General features: G+C 45.3%; 2 protein-coding genes across 4 annotated transcripts; both read left to right on the top strand.

The window, feature by feature from the left end:
* Nucleotides 1-2,475: 2,475 nt before the first annotated feature.
* On the top strand, nt 2,476-12,016 carry PRELID3B (PRELI domain containing 3B). 3 transcript variants are annotated; one of them, XR_004313015.1, is made up of 7 exons: nt 2,476-2,633; nt 6,428-6,596; nt 7,810-7,899; nt 8,347-8,417; nt 8,538-8,640; nt 9,276-9,403; nt 9,980-12,016. XR_004313015.1 is itself a non-coding variant. In XM_032461459.1 (7 exons), the coding sequence occupies exons 3-7, from the start codon at nt 6,459-6,461 to the stop codon at nt 10,097-10,099; spliced, it is 522 nt and encodes a 173-aa protein (XP_032317350.1). In that variant the 5' UTR covers nt 2,502-2,633; nt 5,527-5,637; nt 6,428-6,458; the 3' UTR covers nt 10,100-12,015. The 3 variants fall into 3 exon arrangements, 2 of the variants coding, with proteins under 2 accessions (XP_032317349.1, XP_032317350.1); XM_032461459.1 differs by lacking the exon at nt 9,276-9,403 and adding an exon at nt 5,527-5,637 and having other exon boundaries at nt 2,502-2,633; nt 9,980-12,015; XM_032461458.1 differs by lacking the exon at nt 9,276-9,403.
* Nucleotides 12,017-12,604: 588 nt separating this feature from the next.
* Nucleotides 12,605-16,198, top strand: ATP5F1E (ATP synthase F1 subunit epsilon). Its single transcript, XM_032461460.1, has 3 exons — nt 12,605-12,762; nt 14,467-14,597; nt 16,054-16,198. Exons 1-2 carry the CDS (start codon nt 12,731-12,733, stop codon nt 14,588-14,590), a joined length of 156 nt encoding a protein of 51 aa, XP_032317351.1. The 5' UTR covers nt 12,605-12,730; the 3' UTR covers nt 14,591-14,597; nt 16,054-16,198.
* The last annotated feature ends 1,148 nt before the right edge of the window (nt 16,199-17,346 follow it).

The raw sequence follows: 17,346 nt of genomic DNA, 5'->3' as shown, positions 1-17,346 counted from the left end.
CACCTGACCCTGCTTTAAATATCTTCTAATTATTTCTTGGCTCGTGTTTTGGCTCCTAAGCCAGATGTGAAGTTCACTGCTGGTAGGAATCCCATCTGTAACTTCCTCCCCCGCCTCCCCCCACCCCTATAAGGCACATGGAAGGGCCTGGAGATCTGGGTATTGTGTGTCACTCTGTAAGTAAGTGCCATAAGAGCCAGTCACCTACTTAATTTCAAGTCAAATTAATGACCTGCTGATGACTTCCCTGTTTCTGTGAGGGGCACAGTCAGTGACGCAAGGCTTAGGTATCTATAAACCATTCGTTTCCTCCGTGTGTTTCTAAGTGAGGCTCCAGGAGATTATCTCTGTAAAGCTCCTGCTCTCCAAGTTCAAGTCCAAGGTTATATTACTTCCATGCTGAAAAGATACTTGGGCCTGGATCTCCAGACTTGGGGTCCCTCATCCCTATCACTCACAGGCAGCAAGTGAAATCAACAGACTTGAGTATTGAGTATAGTATGGGTGTGGGGTAGGTGTCATTTAATTTTCACAACTTTAAAAAACAGAAATTTTGAACTTGGTGGGGCAGAATAACATTCTCTAGCATAAACAGAATAGGAATCCTGGATGGTGAACAGCTTCACGGAGCTCCAGGAATAGCAGGGACAGGCTGTTCTGTGCACGTGGTTCCTGAACCAGTGTTTTTGACACCCAGCAACGTTAACTTTGCATCTTAATCCAGGCTGAGGCATCTCAGCAGCCCTTAAAGCATCACCTCCCCAAAAATTCACTCTAAGTACTGTAGGTTTTCTGTGTGTGTTTTGTTTTGTTTTAAGTCCTGGGTACCACTCCAGGTACTGTAGGTTTTCTGGCTTTTATTAAGTCCTGGTTACCACAAATTACACCTACCAGCTACCCAATTATATTATTTTCTTCTGTCTAATGTAATTTTTCTGTTTCTTGCTATTTATTTGTTTGTTTGTTTGTTTATAATGGAGGTACTGGGGATTGAACCCAGTACCTTGTGCATGCTAATAATGCACTCTACCACTGAGCTCTACCCTCTCCCCTTCTATTTCTTTATATAAAGGACTTTGGCTATTTTTTAAAAATTATCCTCCCTCCTGTATTAACCTGGCTTTTATTTGTTTTTTTAACAATCAAAGGCGCTAAGAACAAGAATGAGGCAGTGGTTCTAGTAACCAGATGTAAAAATTTTCCTCCACAGGTATCATTTAAAATGGCAAATTGTTCTGTAGCGGGTACAAGGTTGTGGAGGATGGTGTGGACCCGAGGAGGGAGGGCTTATCCTGAAAGCTAGTTGTCCACTGAACAAGGCTCATCTGTGGATGCAACCACATGCCATTCCTGACTTCCCCCTCACATCTTAGTCATTCATTTATGCAACAAGCAACTATTATGTAGGTATAGGGGATGGTTGGACAAGTCTGGCAAGAGCCTCGCCCTCAGGAGCTTACAGTCGAGTGCAAGCCAAACATAAAGTAGATGATTTCATTCCACAGATAATTACTGATTATTTCATTTTTCAATAAATAGCAATTGAGCCTTTACACAAGGTACTGAGAATCAATACGAGCAGCACAGGTACGATCCTTGCCCTTAAGGGCTTCAAATTCGAGGGGAAGTTAAACAAATACACAAGATGATCTCAGAGAGTGAAAAGTACTAAGAAAAATGCAACAGGCCATTGTGACTGACGAACTAGGGATTGGAGAATCTGCTGAGGAAGGGTGATGAAAGAAAGGCTCTCTGGGCAGTGACATCTGAGCTAAGACACATCCTATAAACCCAGGGCTAGGAAGCTTTCCGCCTGTTCCATCGCGCACTCATGCTTCCTAACTGCACCCTCCACTGGGGCACTACTCAAACCTGATGTGAGCCTCTGCGTGTCCACTCTGTATCTTCTCCCAACCGAGCGTCCAAGTCTCTGCGCGGGCAAGTGGAATGCGCCCAGGGCTGATAACCTGGTTAGTTGTCTGGCTGGTTAGCTGGCTGACTGGTTGCCTTTGGACCCTCCACAGTCTGAGCTGAGACAGGAGGTAGCCGGAATTTTCTAATGGGGCGCCATGTACATTTGCTCTAGAGAACACCGACCACCACCGGGACTGTCGGTGTAAGCGGGCAGACTGCACCCGGCAACAGGCCTCGTAACTCGAGGCGAGGGTGAGCCGGCCGGGAGCGAGGAGACAAGGCGAGGCGCCCAGCGAGCCCAGGAACCGGCTGGACCTGGCCCAACTCTGCCCAGAGGTCCGCGCTCCGGCCGACGCCCGCGAGGGGGCGGACCGCAGGCCGGGTGCCGCGCCTGCGCAGCACAGCGGCCGCGCGAGCGGCCCGGATCGCTGCCCTCGGAACTGCGCCGGCGCGGTGCGCCGGGCGCTAAGGGGCGGGGCTCCGTTGCGCCGCGCGCAAGGCTGGGGCAAAGCCCGGGCCGGGATAGGGCGTGGGGCAGCGCGTCGGGACGTCCCTCGCGTCGGGCCCGACGGCGCGTGCGCACTGGGCGGCCGGCGGGGTGGCTGGGGAGCGGGGCGGGGGCAAGAGTGGCCTCTTCGCCTCATTGTGCCCTAGCGCCGCCCGGACACCTCGCAGGCCGCCGGCACCATGAAGATCTGGACTTCGGAGCACGTCTTTGAGTAAGTCTGGGGCGGGGGCGGGTCGGCGAGGGGCACGGGGCAGCAACGGGGTGGGAGGGAGCTCGGGCCTGGAGTCGCGGCGAGGCCGAAGAAGGCGCCCCTCAGGAACCTTCCAGGCTCGGGCCTAGCAGGGGAAGCCGGGCCCGAGCTCCTGGGGCCCTGGCGGCGGGGCTCAAGGTCACGACCCCGGGGACGCCCCAGGAGTGGGCCCCCAGGGGAGAAGGCACCTGACCTCCAGGCCCAGTCCCCGCCCGGCCAGGAGGGGCCTGGCGGTCATCCTCCCGGCGACGCCCCCTCGGGCGCTGGGGGCGTCGCCGAGCACGAGGTCCTTCACTGCACTCGGGGTGGGAGGGCCCCTCTTTGCCGTGTCAGGCCTTGCAGCACCGTGTGGGTTGTGGAGCCGAGGAACCCCCGAGCAAGGCGTGGGCTGTCGAGTCTAGTCTCCCCACCATCTTTGGGTGGAGTTCCTTACCTCGGAATGTGGATTTAGCGTGAGCTCAGGAGACGGGGAGGCGAAACTTTTCTGGCACTTCCTTGACCTGAGGAATTGCAATTTATGGCCTTGGAATTGAAGTCCAAGTTCCACTTCTGGCTTCAACAAGCTGTGTGACCTTGGGTTACCCATTTTCGTCTGAGACATGGAAGGTAATGGTGTAATCAGGGCCTGGTGGTGTAATATGTCTTTGAGGTCACGTTCATTAACATCTCTGGGTTAGCGAGAAATATTTAGTAACGAAAATAGGCCTTAAATCTATTGAACGCTGATAATTAGATTCCCTTCTGGGTCCGTGATTCATTGTACAAAAGAACCACACATTTAACCCACTATATCATTTTTGCCTAAACAGATAGTTGATCGATTATCTCATCACTCTTTATTGACTGACCTTTTTCTCTCATTGATTTGAAGTGTCACCCGTGCCCTGAACACTGCTGTGGTTTGTATTTGAATCCATTTCTGAGCCATCTGCCCTATTCCCTGTTCCACTGAACTTGATCTTGTTGCCACACCATCTTAATTTTTATAGCTTTGAAATATATTTTAGTCCAACCATTTGAATTGTTTTGAACAATGTTTCTGAAGGCAATTTTTAAAAGAGGTTGTAACCTTATACATATTCCGTGAATCAGACACATCCCAGAGTCCACTGGATCCTGGAAAGTATAGGAAGTTAGAATCAGAGGGAAGACTTCTTTTCTGTCTAATGTTTTACAGCCTTTCTGGGGGGAAAAGACCCTAAATTTGTAGTCTTTCTGGTGTTCTTTAACCTGGTCACATTCTTCACTACTCCATTTCAGCCCTTGGGACCATGGGTGGTTTCTTTGCAATGCTCTTCTGGGTTTAAATGCTTTAACAAGCTGTATCTCCTTAGAACTGTAACACTCTTCTCTTTGGCTTGTTCCCTACTCCCCACCCCCAGTTCTACCCTTTTCTGTAATATTTCCCTCTCTCCTTTCCCTTCAGTGTGAATGTTCAGTGAAATACTGTTGGCCTTCTTATCTTGCATTTCATCAGAGGTTCCTAATCTTTCTTTCTCTCTTTTCGTCACAGACCTCTCTGAAATTTGATGACCGGGACTCCGGGACTCTCCTCCCAGCAGATAGACATATTCACGTAAATGCTGTGTCTGTCCTGGGAGAAGGAGCTCTGGTCCTGATTCTCCCCAGATAATCTGGGCTTTTTGATCAAGGTCCCAGCTGATACATGCACATACATGGCACCCAAATCTGTACCTTGGGCTCCAGCCTCTCTTGAACTTCAAATCCTTATTTTCAGGCTTTAGCAGGTATCTCCACTCACATGTCCCTCAGGCTCCAGTTGCCCTGTGTTTCCCATCTCAAGGATGTTACTAACAACAACATCTAAGTCATCATTCTGTGTCTTACCCACCTTTCATTTTCCAACACGTCCTTCTGAGGCCTAGCATGTAGTTGGTATCCAGCTGAAATCATTCATTGATGCCTTCAAAAAATATGAAAGCTTGCTCTGGGCCAGGAACTAACTGTTCCTTAGATTGGTTACACTTTGGCAAATAAATCAAGACATTATTGCTGCCTCATGGAGTTAACAGTGTTCCCCACCTGGTTTTATAGGTTAAAAAAACTGGACAGCTCTCTAAGCCATCACTAGGTTCTACTGACTGCCCTTTGGAGCCATCTTTGACTGTCTTCCAGTGTGAAGTCTTTTCACATAATTACATTAATTCAGTTAAAATGAGTTGCTGGAAGACTGTTAATCATAATATGCAGCCTTTGTAACTTTTGAGCTAGTTATGTTTCATAAAGCAGTCTCAGTCCAAGCTAAGTCAACATCAGTGTCTTCAGGTTGGCTCAGAGAGGAGAGGAGTAAATTACAAATCATGCATAACCACCCTGAAGCCATACAATTATTAATTTTTTTAGAGGAGGTGGGGGGAAGAGAGAAGTGCGAGGAAGCCAGCCAACCGTGGTATATGACTAGATGGATTCAGGGGAGGGCTCGTCTGATTTTCATTTTAGATAGTTACCTTGGTAACAGTCAGAGTGCTTGGCCTGTGTCACTTCTGTGTGCGGGGGCTTGCTAGATTTATGAAATAGTTCTGCTTATATACCTGCACTGATTGATGAATAAGACTTGAGGTTAAAAACAGAATGAGGTTCACTTATATATAATGTTATAGCAAAAATGAAAACATTAAAGATAAAATCACTGGTTATCCAGGGTTTTGAGAAATGAACGGGGTTGAGATTTTCCTTCCTTCCACAAAAAGCATTGTCAGGCTTAGTTCTCTGAAAAGTTGAAATAGAGTACTGTGTACCTGTTTTGCTTTTATCGAAATTAAAAGTAATGCTGTGTGGTTTATCGGTAACTAGTTCGAAACATCATCTCCAGATCTCGTCTTTTTCCTCTCAGTGAAGACATGTGGAATCGGACTGCAGGTGGCCTAAGTCACTTTTAATGCTCATTGTGGCTAATAAGGGGCTCTTTTGAGTAGGGTATCTTCTGTACAAGCATTTTATTCAGGTAAGTTGTGAAGAGAACAAATGTACATCACATTTTGAATCACCCAAGTACATGTGCTTTTTCAAGAATATAAAGATGCTGCAAGTTCCGTGATATTGTTACCATTTCAATCCTAAATGATAAGCAAATGCTTATTAAGAGAGAATATTAGAAAATAGCACATTAGCAACACCTTAAAAAACATGTTGTTGTATTGAGTGACCTTTTCAAAACAACTCAGAAATCACTCCTTTGAGGAAAGTAACCTTAATAGAGAAAAATACATTTTTAATAGTATGGTATTTGAAACAGTAATGCTTTGGGTCTTGTAATCCCTGTAAGAATTTACATTGCCTCTAAGTTCGTTGACTCTTACTAATTTTTTATAGCTTCACAGAAGGGTCAGATAAAAGAATAAATGGTGTAATAACATTTTTTGCTGTCTGTTTCTGTAGAACATAATTTTTAAATACATTTTTATGAATCTGATTTTTAGAAACAAAATTTACATGTGAGAGTGGACACATGAATAGAAAAGATTACTTAAACTGTATTGAAACGCTCTGTAGGTTACTTTAAACTTTTAGGCATCAGTTGTACCATAGAGCCTGTGTGCTGAAAAAAATACTGAGGCCTGTACATACCCAAGATGCAGTCTGAGCCCCCCCAAATCGTCTTTCAGTCAGTATTTCAGAAAATGATTTCCCTAGGCAAATTAATTAAACTTCAATTATAAAAAATGATGGCTTATGAAAATGGCTGAATTTATATTCATATTTTTAAATGTTTGATTTTTGATTCTTTTTGGCAGCCACCCATGGGAAACTGTCACAACAGCTGCAATGCAGAAGTACCCAAACCCTATGAACCCGAACGTGGTTGGAGTTGATGTATTGGACAGACATATAGATCCCTCTGGAAAGCTGCACAGCCACAGACTTCTCAGCACAGAGTGGGGACTGCCTTCCATCGTGAAGTCTGTAAGTGTGTCTTTATTCCTGGAGGAATGTGACTGCTGTAGAGAAGTTTTCTAAACCACATTATAATTTCAAGTAGGTTGTGGGAGCTGATTCTGAATGTCATTTTTGCATCAGTTCAAATTGTATTATAATAAACTTGAGTTATGAGTGTATAATGAATTGGAAATATTATTACAGTCTTCTTGAAGGTACCTGATAAAACCTTCTGAAGGAAGCCAGCTAATGCTCTGTAATCTCAGAGTTCGGTTCTGCTTTTCCTGCCTTGCCAGCAGCTTGAGGCCAGCGGTGGACGTGGCAGCGCCGGAGTCGCCATGATGGTTGGCTGGCGCTTGCTGTGGTTGATGGAGGAGGGAGGGGCACAGCAAGTGAGGAGCAGACTCTCGGGCTTTGCTGTCACCCCATTTGCTCCAAGATCTGGGCCTTCTCCCTACACATTTAAACACAGAGTTCTGTGCTGTCACAAATGAGCAGGCTTTAGTGAGCCAGTTTCACCAGCAAAAACCTGAGATGCCAGTTTATCACAATGTGAGAGAATCCTGCTACGATAAGTGGACCCCGTTTTCCGTAGAGGTTCTCTTTCTAGAAGGTGGGCCCACTCAGAAAACTAAAGGACGCATTTTTTAGCAGAAATGCACTGACTGCTTCCTTTGTCCGAACCACCGCCCTCGGTGGTGGGGACACAGCTGTGAGCACGACTGGGCCAGACTTGGGACCCGAGCGTGGGGGCACTGCAGGGTTGCTGTGTTGCCCTCCCCCGTGAGAGGGCTGGTTTTCTGTGTGGAGAATGGAGCCACACATCCTCTGCCTTGGGCTGCTCTAGGAAACACTGACAGATACTCTGAAGCGCTCCTTTCTCTCGATGCCACGTTTCCCCCGAATGTTATGCTTTCCACGTTCCGGGCTCGCTGCTCCACCGTCACGTCCGGGTGGTCTCAGCATCCTGCCTGGCTCCCCATGCGTTCTCAGTGGGCTGGGTGCTCGTTGCCCCTGAGGAGAGCTTTAGTGTTTGGCAGTCTCATCTCCATGGTGTGTGTGTGAATTCCTTTTCCCCTTCAGTGGGCCTCCTTTCTGACCTTTGCTGATTCTGCGTGTATTTTATGAAACAGATTTTTGATTCAAGATATTAACACATTTTTACCTTCAAATAAAATATTGATACCCTTGTTGAGAAAGCCTGCTTCCTCTGATTACTAACTCTGAGTGTTTGACCTAGCTTATTGGCGCAGCAAGAACCAAAACGTACGTGCAGGAGCATTCTGTGGTGGATCCTGTAGAGAAAACAATGGAACTGAAATCTACTAATGTAAGTGTGAGCTCCCTTTTGTTTTATTTTTAAACTATTTTGCTTAATTTTTTCGTCTGTTTTGTAGTTGACATACAAATGAATTTGTGCTTCTCGACTTTGGTTTAGAAAATCAGAGCTTACATGCCCTGTTGTCTCCGCCTGTTCGCAGCTCAGCCTCACCGCCCTGGTGAGCCTGCTGATCGCTTCTAGGGGGCGGCCCTTGATGAAATGAATTTGGACTCGTGTGCGTGTTGTTACCATTATAATACTTTTGTCAAATTTATTGTTTTTTTAATGAAAGGAAGTAACACATAGTGAAAAGCTCTGTTTGCACAGCAGCACGAAAGTGGGCTGTCTGCTGCTGCTTTGTGTATTTAGCTGGCAAGATTTTGGTTTGTGAATTAATTTTGGACATGTGTTCAATCTTGGTTTCCAAAATGATGTGGCTTTTTTTTGATTCTGTAGATTTCGTTTACAAATATGGTTTCAGTAGATGAGAGACTTATATACAAACCACATCCTCAAGACCCAGAAAAGTGAGTAGAAAATGTTTTAGCAAAGTTATTTTACAGTGTGTTTTAATTTTTCTATCAAATATTTCTTTAAAAAATGAAAGTTAGGTCATCCTGAAACTGTGTGAATGTGTTTTGTTCCAGAACTGTTTTGACGCAAGAAGCCATAATCACCGTGAAAGGGGTCAGTCTCGGGAGTTACCTTGAAGGACTGATGGCAAGTACAATATCTTCAAATGCGAATAAAGTAAGTGAGGCTGCTCCCCGCCTGCTCTTACTCCTGGGTTTTGTTCCCTGCCAGAGCTGTCCTTGTGAGCTGAGTCTCAGCCACTGGGGTGGGGGGCGGTTACTGACAAGGCTCTGGGATCTGGCGCGCCTGGAGTCATGCGCACACTGTAACTCTGACCAGCCTTTCACCCTGGGCTTGAAGTGGTCTTTCTCTGCCTCCGTTTCCTGTCTGTGGGGACCGATGACCCACCTCACTTGGTTGGGCATAAAGAGTGAATGCGATCCCACATGGAAGGCCCGAGGCCCAGGGCCCAGCTCATGGGGCATGCTGATGGTGTGTAGCTGTGTGTCACTGTTGGACACATCGATTCTGAGCCTTTTTTTTTTTTTTCCATTATCATCTCCCACCCCATGGAATTAATACCACAGGTTGTATCTGTGGGTATAGATATGTAGATATATATGCCTGTGTTTTATACGTTAAAAGAGTGAGATTTTTCTCCATCCGCCCCCTCAACTAATTTTTGCCCCACTGAGAATGCATGATTTAAAATAAAGTTTAGAGAAAGATGCCTAATGCACTGTTTTGTAACACATGTTTAATATAATCATTTAGCAGTCAAAAGATATTCATAGATGCCTTCTCTGTGCCAGGCAGAGTGCTAGGCTAGACTGGGGATACAGCGGGGAGCAAAACAAACGTGGTCCCTGCCCTCGTGGAGCTAAGAGGAAGGCGACATTAATCATACAACACGTCATTAGGAAAGGAAAAGTACAGAAAGGTATGAGTGTTTAATGGGTGTTCAGTAAGTGATGTTTCTAGCAAGTTCTGAATGAGGGATGGGTAAGCTGTGAGGGGTATGCTAGGAAGAGACAGTGCATGTGCAAAGGCCCTGAGACAGGAAGCAGGGAATGTTCCTCTTTCTGTTCCTCAGGGAACTGCATAGAGTGGCAGGAGGGAGTGGTTGAAGAGGAAGTCAGGGGCCAGATCTTTCAGAGCCTTGTACAGGGTTTTGGTTTAAAATATGGACATAAAAAGAAGAAAGGAGTTTGACCTCACCAGCCCAAAGGGGGATCACTAATCATAGTAAAATATCACTGTCATTTAATTGTAGACTCTTTTGAGAACATCTTTTGCATACAAAATCAGTGTGTATAGACCAAGCCTGTTGCTCAAGGCATTTGATATTTGGTAAATAACATTAAAGAAGAAAAAGCAAAGATAAAAACCATCCTTCCTAGTGAGGTTTAGTTATGGTGAGGTTTGTGATGCTCCTTGTTACTTCCTGATATGCCATTTATTTGATATGTGCCTTTGCTCTCACTTGGTAACAATAAATGTACCGGATTTTTTTAAGGGCCGAGAAGCAATGGAATGGGTAATACATAAACTAAATGCTGAAATTGAAGAATTGACAGCTTCAGCGAGAGGGAGCATAAGGACACCAATGGCTGCGGCGGCACTTGTGGAGAAATGATCATGAAGGTTGATGCACAGCGCCCGGCTCCCCAGGTCCCTGGAAGCTGGCAGTGTATTTATTTGTTATTTAAAAAATACAACCATATTTTAGGTAGATTTTTTTTTTAATAAGCTGAAGAAAGGCTATGTGACTTGATCAAAACAAAGAGGTGCAGGGTTTCTAAATAAAACGGATCATCTGAAATTAGTTTTGTTTGAAATGACTGTCTCTAATTTTGAGGATTCCAGGGTTTATGTGAAAATTTAACAATTTTTGAAAAGTACTTGAAAATTGGTATTGGCTTATTAAATCTCCTTCAGGTAGAATCTTTAAGCTTTTCACATTTTGGAAGTCTACCTGGCTTTGGACCAACCCCAGAACAAAGCAGAGCCACCTCTTACATACACACAATTGCTCTGATGCAGTAAACTTCAAGAACTTTCATGAGGGAACTCACTTAAAAGGAGAAATTGTTTAATTTTCAGAAGACATATAAGTAATTTGCTCTGCTATAAACTACCATTAAAAATTAAGTGTTTTAATTTGGTACTCAACATTCTTGGAGTAAAAATTATCACAAAAGTAGAAATGACTCCAACAAAAATATCACTTGATTGTGTTAAAGAGTACTGTATTGACTTGCCAAAGTCTTGTAACTTAGTAAAGGTATTACCTTCCTTGGCTTTGTACTTTGTGACTTAGTATGCTGTGTCGTGGGCTGGTTGTTAACTAAAAAAATAAAGTCATTACTGGAATTTTGCAGCACTCTAAACAGAAGAACAGCTGTTCACATCTTTTAGCATTTCACATTTGCCTAACTTATAAATTGCCATGTGTCAAAATCATGGTTCTGTAATTGCTAAAGCATGATATGTCAGGTTATTTGAACATAATTACTTTTGAAGTAATTGTGACCATGAAACAGCTTTTTTTACGTGAAGAGCTGTACATCATTTGAAACTACTCAAATGATATCTTGATCTGAAGCATAAATCCCAGGTACTTAATGTTTTTAATAATACTGTGTCGTTGCCGGGGGTGGGACGGTGGAGAAGAAAAAATAATAGGGAGAAAAAAGCATTGACCTAAGCTAACTGCAGCTTTTATTTATGGGAAATCCTTGCTTTAGATGCCAGAGGGCAGCTGCAATCTGAAAAACAACCCAGTAAATGTATTTTGTTTTGTATTTTGTAGCAGGCAATAAATTATCAACCACTAAATAAGAATATCTTTGATACTTGGAATTGTTGCAGAGTATTTTTGTTAGAAGGTGGTCAGCCCTTGCCTTTATTTTACAATGCTTAATGTGATAAACTTCTAGTGTCCGGATTCCTGTAGAAGAAACCAGTTAAAATATGTATATAAACCACAAAAATAGTATTCCAAACTATTTTTACAATACTGGTTTTCTACTTAAAATATTGTTTAGCTTACAACTTCTTAAGACATTTATAAAAGCAGATTAAAGCCAATAAGGTTTATGATTATTTTTTTGTAACCAGAGATGGTTTTTACAATTAAAATAAAATTTCAGCTAAGCAAAACATTGCTAAATACTGATATTTGATAAGTTGCCTTGTATAATTTCTGAAAATTATACTTGTTCTGAAAGGGGGTAACACCCTAACGATAAAAGGATTTCTAAACAAAATTTTATCCTGTTTATTTTTTTTTACTCTGATCCAATGATAAAATTCTATAAATTTTTATTTTCCAGCAGTTTCTTCTTTTAGTTAAGTAGCTGGTAGTTTGTGGCTTATACCTGTTTAAGTACAAGTAACATAGAAAGCATTTGCGATGACTGACCTGGAACAAAGTGCTCATGGATTAGAATTAGACTCGGACTATGGAACATATTTTCCTATTTTATTAAAGATGGATCTTATATGAATTAAGAAAAAATTTTATTGTTAATAAAAACTTCCTTTTAACTACGATGTTTTTCCTGATTATAATTTGTTTTCAATAACTGTAAAGAGCAAAAGTAATGTTTTTCCTAGAAGAAAAAAAACTTTCTCCTAGTAATAATGCGCTTAATTGCCACAGGCTACAAGCGGGCGTCGCACGGCGAGATCGGCTCCGTCCAAGCTGGACGCCCCGAGTCGAGGGTTGTCTCCCCGACGGTCTCCTGCGCCCCGTCCCGGGCTGTCACACCGGGGACCCGCCGAGGGTCACTTGTTCACTGTAACTGGGGTTGGTGCTCCATGCGGGCCGCAGCCCGGCCGCCTGGCCGCCGTGACCCCGGGGCCGGTCGGCCGGGGAACACCGGCCGCGGCGCCATGTTTCGTGCTACCCCCGGGTTCTCTCCTGTGCGTCTCCCGCCGGGCCGCCGACCGGGCGCTACGGAAGCCCGCGGGGCACAAACGCGTGGCCCGCGGAGCCAATAGGCAGGCGCGGCCGGCAGCCCGCCCGGGGATTGGCACCTGAGGTCCGGGCCTCGCGCCCCTATTGGCTCCCGGCGCGGGGGCGTCAGCGGCGGGGCAGCCAGGCCGCCCGGGAGGGGGCGGGGCCAGAGGCGATGGGACTGGCAGGCGCGGAGCCCCGCCCCTTCCGCTCCCTGGGCCTGACCTTCCGGCAGTTGGGCCGTGCGCTGAGCCGACGTTGACCGGTCCTCGCGACTTGACCCAGCGCGCCCACCCTCGCGACATCATGGTGGCCTACTGGCGACAGGCTGGACTCAGGTAGGTCCGGGCCTCGGGAGGGGCGGGTAGTGGGGCGCGGGCGGGCCCGGCGCGGCCGGGGTCGGAGGTCACGGAGCGCGGCGGGGTGGGGGGTGGGCGGGCGAGCGCGGCCCAAGATGGCGGCCTGCGGCCGGGGGTCCGGCGTCCCCGGGTCCCGGCCTCCAGGTGCAGGCGCCGACCGTGCACCTGCGCGCACCTGCCCTGCGCGCGCGGCCGAGCACCTGCGCGCTGCCATGACCGGCTTCGACAGCGCCGTGCCTGCTCCAGGTCAGCGGCCCTCCCGGGCAGGGCCGGTGTCCTCGAGAGCCGGATCACCTCACGTTGGAGAAGTTACATTGGCACCTGAAACGTGGGAACTCGGAGTGAAGAGAGGTCTCTCTAACCACTCGCCATAACTGACCTCTCTTTCCAGCGTCAAGATGTACACGCTTTTTTTTTTTTTTTAATTAACTCATCTTGCTGTCAGGTTACTTTATGGGTTAAACGAGTAAACTGTAAAGGGCACTCCACAAGGGTGAGTGCTAGCGCTTGGAGAGCTCAGATACGGAGCCCATTTGAGGACATGGCTTCTAGTGAGATGGAGAAACCGTGCATCCAGGTGTCTCCTGATTTCTTTACCTGTGCACCTGTGGACCTACGTGAGTTCACCTGGCTCCAGGTCACACACCTTGCTACTTAGCCAGATTGAGTAGCACCTCCTAGTGGTGACTTTCTGTGGCTATATGACCGGGCAACCCAGGAGTTTTCTGACTTCCCAGGTCAAGCGAGGTTCTGTAGCAGTGGAAGGATGATGATCCCAGTCACAGGTACCATTTATTAAGCACCTCCTACAAGACAAGGGTGGTGATCCTTGCTTTCCACACTTTGTCTTTCCTCCCCCCAAGTACCAGTGGAGCAAATATTATTATCTCTCTGTCTTATTCTATTGCTTTTTACAGGTGAATAAATTAGCCGAAAAGATTGAACAGCCTGAAGGTCACCAGTTAGTAAGAGTGCAAGCAGGAATTGGAACTCCTACCTCTGGCTCAAAAAAACAAGTCTGAAACATGAGCATATAGTCGGCACCCTCCCCCTCCTTCCTGTTTTCAAAAAGTGTAAAAAGTGAGCTGACATTTTTTGGAAAATAAGATGTTGATAGGAGTCCATCTACCAAACAGGAAGCAGACTGTTAGATATTTTCTAGAGTTGACGATGTTCTCTAAGGGCTTCTCAGTTGAGCTTAGAAACCTTGACTGAGAAGCGTTCTCAACAGCAGGCTTAGGAAACGGAATCCAGTGTTCTCATGAAAACCTTGTGAGAATAATAATAAATTTTAAGTAGTGAAGTGGGAAAAAAGTCACTTAACGTTATAGCCTCTGTTAATATTTAGGAATATTTCCTGCGCTGTGAGTTGTGTTTTGGTTTTTTGCTTCTATGCCTTTTTTATTTTAAATCAGTACATATTAAAGAGAGAAAACAGTACAAAGAAGAAAAACCAAAAATCACCCATTCTAACCCGAATTAAGACTTTGATACATTTTTTTCTGGTCTTTTTCTTTGTATAGATGCCTTTTGGCATTAGGTCATTTTTAAGTTCAGGTCTATAATCATAGTACATTCAAACCAAAATTAAAAGCATAGGAAGAAAAACAAAAACACAGTGACATGGCCAGTCTGGCTGGATCATTGATAATTAGCTTTATATTGCCTCTTCTTTTGTCCCAGCTACATCCGATACTCCCAGATCTGTGCAAAAGCAGTGAGAGATGCCCTGAAGACAGAATTCAGAGCAAACGCTGAGAAGGCTTCTGGCAGCAACGTAAAAATTGTGAAAGTGAAAAAGGAATAAATAATCTGTAAGTTGCTGACTGATTTAGAGAAAGAGTTACATTTTAAGTTTTCGGAGCACTTATTAAAATCAGAGTGATTTTAGTTTTGAGGTCTGTCCATTTCTGATCAATCAGTACGTTTAGAAGTTAGTGGGGCAATCATCTAAGGCATACAGCTCATAGAAGTCCTGTGGTGTAATCAAAGGATGTCATTTTGGGGCCCTGACAAGCAGAAGTAATTGGCACATTGATTGTCAGTTCATTTAGCAATGCTTATGTAGAGGGCCATCTTATTTTAATTAAACCTGTTTCGTTTGCACAAAATCAAGTAATTCAGAGGATAGACTCCCCACTTTAATAATTGCTGTTGGAGTTACATAACAGTTCAGGAGCATGAAAAATTACAGTTCTTTGAGTTTTTATTTCCCCCACATCTGCTAATGTTCTCACAAATCACTGCTTCCTGAGCATAAGGGCTACAAGTATGGCCAGGGTCCCGCTATTCTATCAGGCACTAAAGTCTGCAAGACCCCGCAGTGAACAATGCTTTGCTAAATGTACTGTGGTTTCAGAGTTTGGTTCATTTTACGTCTCAAAAGGTGTTGGCAATGCCGAGTTACATTCTGTGCAATAAAAGACAGTTTTGTACAGTTAATAAGTTTGAGACTTTTGTCTCCAAACTACTCAAGTGATTTGATCTCTAAACCACTTTCTTGACACTATTATTTCAAAGATAAGAGAGGCCAATTACCAGATATGTTTTTCAGATTTAATTTTCTTGTTTTGCTTTACAAGAGCCTCAGACCTCCAGTAGCAAGGAAATGTGATAAATATTAATCGTTTGGCAGCTTGTGGTGATGAGCAATCTTACTTATTGGAACCATCTCCCCTAGGCACTTCTCATTTTCATTTTGAATTAGTAAATATTTTATTACAGGTCTGAAGATGCAGTGTTTTGAATTTACCCCTTGTTCTTGGGGCTCTGTCTAATCTCCTAATTCTAAGGAATGAGACCTGGTTTTAGGTCCAGTTGTTTTCTTTTAACAATGAGCTAGCTGAGAAAAATTAGTCGGCCTCTGTCTGCAGCATGGCCGAGCCAGTTTCTGCAGCGAACTCCGTTGCGCTTGTGATATCCTTGGGGCCAGGAATGTAAACAGAACAATGACCGTTCTCTATATGTCCTGCAGTGGATGTGGCCCTGCCACCTCAGCACAGGGGCCTTAGCATCTTTTAAAGGAAGAGTGTTTCTTGCATTGCCAGGAGAACGTTTGACTTCCTTAGCAGGGAAGTGCCTCTTGGACTGAGGCCGAGCACGGGAACCAGCACTTTTTACAGCTGAGAGACAAGGTTTATCACCACCCGAGTAAACTGAACCACGGTCATATTGTACCTTCCAATATAAGGAAGTTACTTCCCCCATGCATACTGGATCTTTAAGAAAGCATGACAGACTGACAACCTGCATTTTCTCTTTTCCTCCTAGACCCCAACTTCAGCTTGAAATGCTGCCCTTCTGAGGGGAAGCTGTGTGGGCACGTGTGACGGCAGAGGGAGAACAATCTCACCTCATGGGGAGCGTCCTGTCTCGCTCATAGGTTGACGATGCCAATAAACTGAAGTGTGGCTCACTCGTGCTGTTGGTTTTTGGTGTCCATCAGACTTTCTCTTTATAGGGAGTGTCTGCACAGCTGCAGAGTTACGACCATAGAAATTGGGGTTTTTTAAAGCGGGGAGCAGATATCATATCTAGTGACCAAAGGGATACAGGAGACATTTTGAAAATGTCTCAAAATAGAAAGTTCTCTTTTTCAAGACAGAACTAGGCTCTGTAATCGAGGCTCTCTCGGGCCGTCTTTGAATTGTAGAAGCCATGCGGAGCCGGTGCGGGCACCTGTCTGCTGGCTCACCCCGCGGTGTACGCGGCGGGGTCTCAGGGATGCTGCTGCGCCCACAGGCTCAGTGGGACTAATTACTAAAAGCATAGATTTGCAGGGAAGAAACAAAACTGCGGTGTCCACTTTTTATTGTGCACTTAAAACCTATAGAGAGGGACTGTTAATGTTGGAATTTACAAAGCACAAAATGCTTTTCCAAAAAAAAAAATGCTTTTCACATTATATTATAAATTAACCCTCCTATTCTGGAAGCATTTCTCACAGGAAGCAAGGCAGAGCTCTTCAGCGACTTGCTTACTGAGTTGATGGCCCAGCTGTGCTGAAAATCGAAGCTTCTGGACTGAGGCCTCTGGCGTGATGGCAGCAGCCCTGTAGTGTTTGTGGTGATTTATTCGTTAAGTGTTTAGGAGTGAAGAATTGTTGCAAGTGCTGTGTTTTTCTGTCTTTGAAACTCGGAAGCACTTGGCCGACTGAAACACCGTTGCAGAGTTAGCTGCTTGAGTGTTCACTGTTTTGGGAGAATGGAGTAATGCATTTGGACAGGAAATCTTGAAGCACTGTTGAGTTTCTGCACCAGGACCGGTTCTCACCTTGGTCCTTAAGCTAAGGATAATCTACCAGGGTCACTCAACAGTGCAGAGAAGGAGGAGCCCAAGAAAACATCTTTGTTCTCAGCTTCTGGACTTCCTGCCCCGGGACCCTTGACCCATAGGTTTTATCTGGCTCTCAGCACAGGGGACACAGCGAGGCGCTGGGGCGCTGGCCAGAAACAGCTCCTGAGCCCCGCGGGCCCCTCGAGCCCTGTACCTCAGGGCTGTTGTCCTGCTGGTTGAAGTCATGGCCCTCAGTTAGTGCTTCAGTCCCCAAGATGAAGGTATCAG

The sequence above is a fragment of the Camelus ferus genome, chromosome 19, assembly GCF_009834535.1.
Source record: "Camelus ferus isolate YT-003-E chromosome 19, BCGSAC_Cfer_1.0, whole genome shotgun sequence".
Taxonomy (NCBI): Eukaryota; Metazoa; Chordata; class Mammalia; order Artiodactyla; family Camelidae; genus Camelus; species Camelus ferus.
Note: the sequence above shows the minus strand (reverse complement) of the source record. Positions and strands in the feature narration are given on the sequence as shown.

Bases quoted from the DNA above. Each gene is read 5' to 3' on its own strand.
- PRELID3B (XM_032461458.1), top strand. From the start codon at position 2,602: ATGAAGATCTGGACTTCGGAGCACGTCTTTGA. The intron at 7,900-8,346 runs GTAAGTGTGAGC...TTGATTCTGTAG, and splicing joins TGGAACTGAAATCTACTAAT to ATTTCGTTTACAAATATGGT. The intron at 8,418-8,537 runs GTGAGTAGAAAA...GTTTTGTTCCAG, and splicing joins CATCCTCAAGACCCAGAAAA to AACTGTTTTGACGCAAGAAG.
- ATP5F1E (XM_032461460.1), top strand. From the start codon at position 12,731: ATGGTGGCCTACTGGCGACAGGCTGGACTCAG. The intron at 12,763-14,466 runs GTAGGTCCGGGC...CTTTTGTCCCAG, and splicing joins TGGCGACAGGCTGGACTCAG to CTACATCCGATACTCCCAGA.